The following is a 2,956-nucleotide window of genomic DNA, read 5'->3' as shown; positions in this document are numbered from 1 at the left end:
ATGATGATTACGCCCTTTAAAACTTCTAAAACCAAGGACAATTCAGTTTATTTGATTAAAATTCTAATTTTACTACAATAATAGTATATCATTATTACATCCACCTTTTTTAACTATTATCAATGGAATACATGAAGATATTTTAGATTTACATTGTATATAATTTAATTTACACAACATACTATGCACTTATTATTACAATATTGAGAATTTAATTTACACCGCACAATATGCACTCTTTATATCATCAACTGAACCTCTCACTCTCACTCCCAATTTACTATTTCTACTTCCCTTCTTCCTCCATCGTTATGCTTCTTCTTCCTCCAATGTTCCGGTTAATCGTCAAATGGTGGTCACGTTCGTTTATGCTTTTTCTTCATGCTTCATTTTTCTTCCTCCTCCTTCGTCGTCCTTCTTCGTTCTTCATTCATTTATTTCAATTTTTTATTTAAATAAAATTTGTTTAAATATGTGTTGTGGAAGTTTTTTTTATTTATGTTTTTTATTGTAGCTTCTATACATTTTAGACTGGCTCGCCCAATTGAAGATATTAAGAACATAAATGATCTAAGGATTTATGGAAGATTGTTGTTAGAATCAAAGATTTGTGGTCTATTACAACCATGGCTAACAAAAAATATTTGGAAATAGTAGTGATTGACTCGAAGGTATCATGTAATTATCCATTATAGTTTGAATTTTTAAAGCCAATTTATTCTTTGTTTAAGCAATTTTTTTGCAGGCAGGTGATATCTTAACAATAGATATTTCATTGTTATGTTTTGTGATTGATATGTTTTTTCATTTTTTATTGATTTTTTAGAAAGAAATGATCCAAGTTATTGTACCACCACATTTGGTTCCAAAGCATAAAGATATTTTTAAAATAGGAAAGACATACATCATTCAAAACTTTAAGGTGACTAAAAATGATTTGACATTGAAGGCTACAACACATAACTTTAAGCTGGTTTTTTGTGGAGCAACTTCTGCAAGAGCTGCAGATTTTCTAGACATTCCTCTGAACAATTTTAGGTTTACAAGTTTCGAAGACATGTTTGCGGGTAAGTTTCGACTAGAAATTTTAGGTGGTAATCTATTATTATTTTTTTATGCATTGTTAATAGCTATTTAATTTTGATTCATTTATTTAGTTTATTGATTCATTCTTAGACGTAATTGGGTGAGTTAATAAAGTAATTCAAGTTCAATTGAATGGTACGCATAGCAAAAACAAAGTTGTTTTTACAATGTCAGACATGAGGTAATACTGACCTCTGATATACAATTTTTGTTTCTATCATTATGTATGTATTACGTTTTATTATGATTATTAAATGCAATTAACCATTCTCTGCAATGTTTAATCTCAATAGTTCTGTCGTTCAGTGTATATTATGGGGTGATCTTGAATCGCAATTATGTAATTTCTCCAATAATAACAAATAAGGTGGACATATTATTGTGTTGTTGTAGAATGAAAGGATAAAAGGAGCAGAACATAATTATATTCCTTCTTTTTAAGTGATATTTTGTAAATTTTGATTATCATACTTCTAATATACCTCAACTAAACTATCACATTTTGCATATCTTTAGGAAGTTTTCCATTAACTGTGTCGAATGCATGGAATGGGACAAAGTTATCTGTTAATGACTTTAACGTCGATGAAATTAAGAAGTTCAAAGAAAGGTACATGCATCTTTTATCTCTTCTATTTAATTTTTCTCTGGCAGTTATTTGTAACTCATAATATGTCCAGTTTCAAAGGAGATGTACCTCTATTGTCAAGTTCTTCCTTCCAAAATGATATTACTCAAGACTCTCAATACTCTCACCATGAAAAATTCATATGGAAGGCATAAGTAATGGGTGTTTATGATATTCTCAGTTTGCAATATGTAAGTGTATCATATTTTATTAAGTTGGTTTTATATATTGATAACTAAGTTTCTGTATCTATTTAATATTAACTCCTATCTCTGACTACAAAATATTATATCATGAATAAATAGGAGACAACCATTGTGACTATTGCCAAATTGGAAAAAGTTGAAGCTGGACAATCCGGGTGGTATTATCAAGGTTGTGACTAATGTATTAAAAGTGTGACACACAAAGATGGGAAGTTTATGTGCTATGCAAACCATGAAACTCAAAAACTTGTACCAAGGTGTTATATATGTTTAAATGATTTTGCACTAAACATGTAAATTTGTATTGATGTTGTATATGTTATCTTATTTATGTTATTTGTTGACATATATACAAACTTGAGGTTCATGTTGTCGGCGGTAAACATATAGTCAAATTTATCTTTTGGGATAGTGATTGTGCAAAGTTTATTAGAAAATCAACCGTTAATTTAAAGACATGGTTAGTTGAGGTATTTATATGTCTGTGTTAAAGTGATTATAAGTTGTAATATATATTATAATCGTTTATGGATATGTTCATATTTTAGGCTGGTGAAGATGATCCACTTAAATTTCCATCTCCATTGGACTCAATGTTGAATAAGGAGTTAGCAATCGGGGTTGTTTATCAACCTAAGTATGGTATATTATCTGTTGTTGATTTCAAAGACGGTGAAGATTCTACTAAAAAGTTAAGGGACCAGTTTCCAACTGAAGAGGTACTCTTATATTAAACACAAACTTATGTGGTTGTAGAGATTTTCTATAATCTGATAAATTTTTTATCTTTCTTCTTTTTTAGCATACGTCCAAACTAAACCATGATGAACTGTCCATTCATGATGATGTTGCAGTTGACTCTCTCTCTCTCTCTCTCTCTCTCTCTCTATATATATATATATATATATATATATATATATATATATATATATATATATATATATATCCTTTGTTGTTATGTTTTTAACGGCTTTATCCAATGCTAATATTATTTTCAATGTTACTTATTTGGGTTTGTTTTTTCCACAGGAATCTA

General features: G+C 29.0%; 1 protein-coding gene across 1 annotated transcript; it reads left to right on the top strand.

Moving 5' to 3' along the window:
* Positions 1–216: 216 nt before the first annotated feature.
* LOC127078489 (uncharacterized) lies at positions 217–2,624 on the top strand. The gene is made up of 4 exons (XM_051018942.1): positions 217–1,067; positions 1,603–1,696; positions 1,767–1,905; positions 2,020–2,624. The coding sequence occupies exons 1-3, from the start codon at positions 833–835 to the stop codon at positions 1,867–1,869; spliced, it is 432 nt and encodes a 143-aa protein (XP_050874899.1). The 5' UTR covers positions 217–832; the 3' UTR covers positions 1,870–1,905; positions 2,020–2,624.
* Positions 2,625–2,956: the final 332 nt, after the last annotated feature.

Source organism: Lathyrus oleraceus, chromosome 5 (genome assembly GCF_024323335.1).
Source record: "Lathyrus oleraceus cultivar Zhongwan6 chromosome 5, CAAS_Psat_ZW6_1.0, whole genome shotgun sequence".
NCBI lineage: Eukaryota > Viridiplantae > Streptophyta > Magnoliopsida > Fabales > Fabaceae > Lathyrus > Lathyrus oleraceus.
Note: the sequence above shows the minus strand (reverse complement) of the source record. Positions and strands in the feature narration are given on the sequence as shown.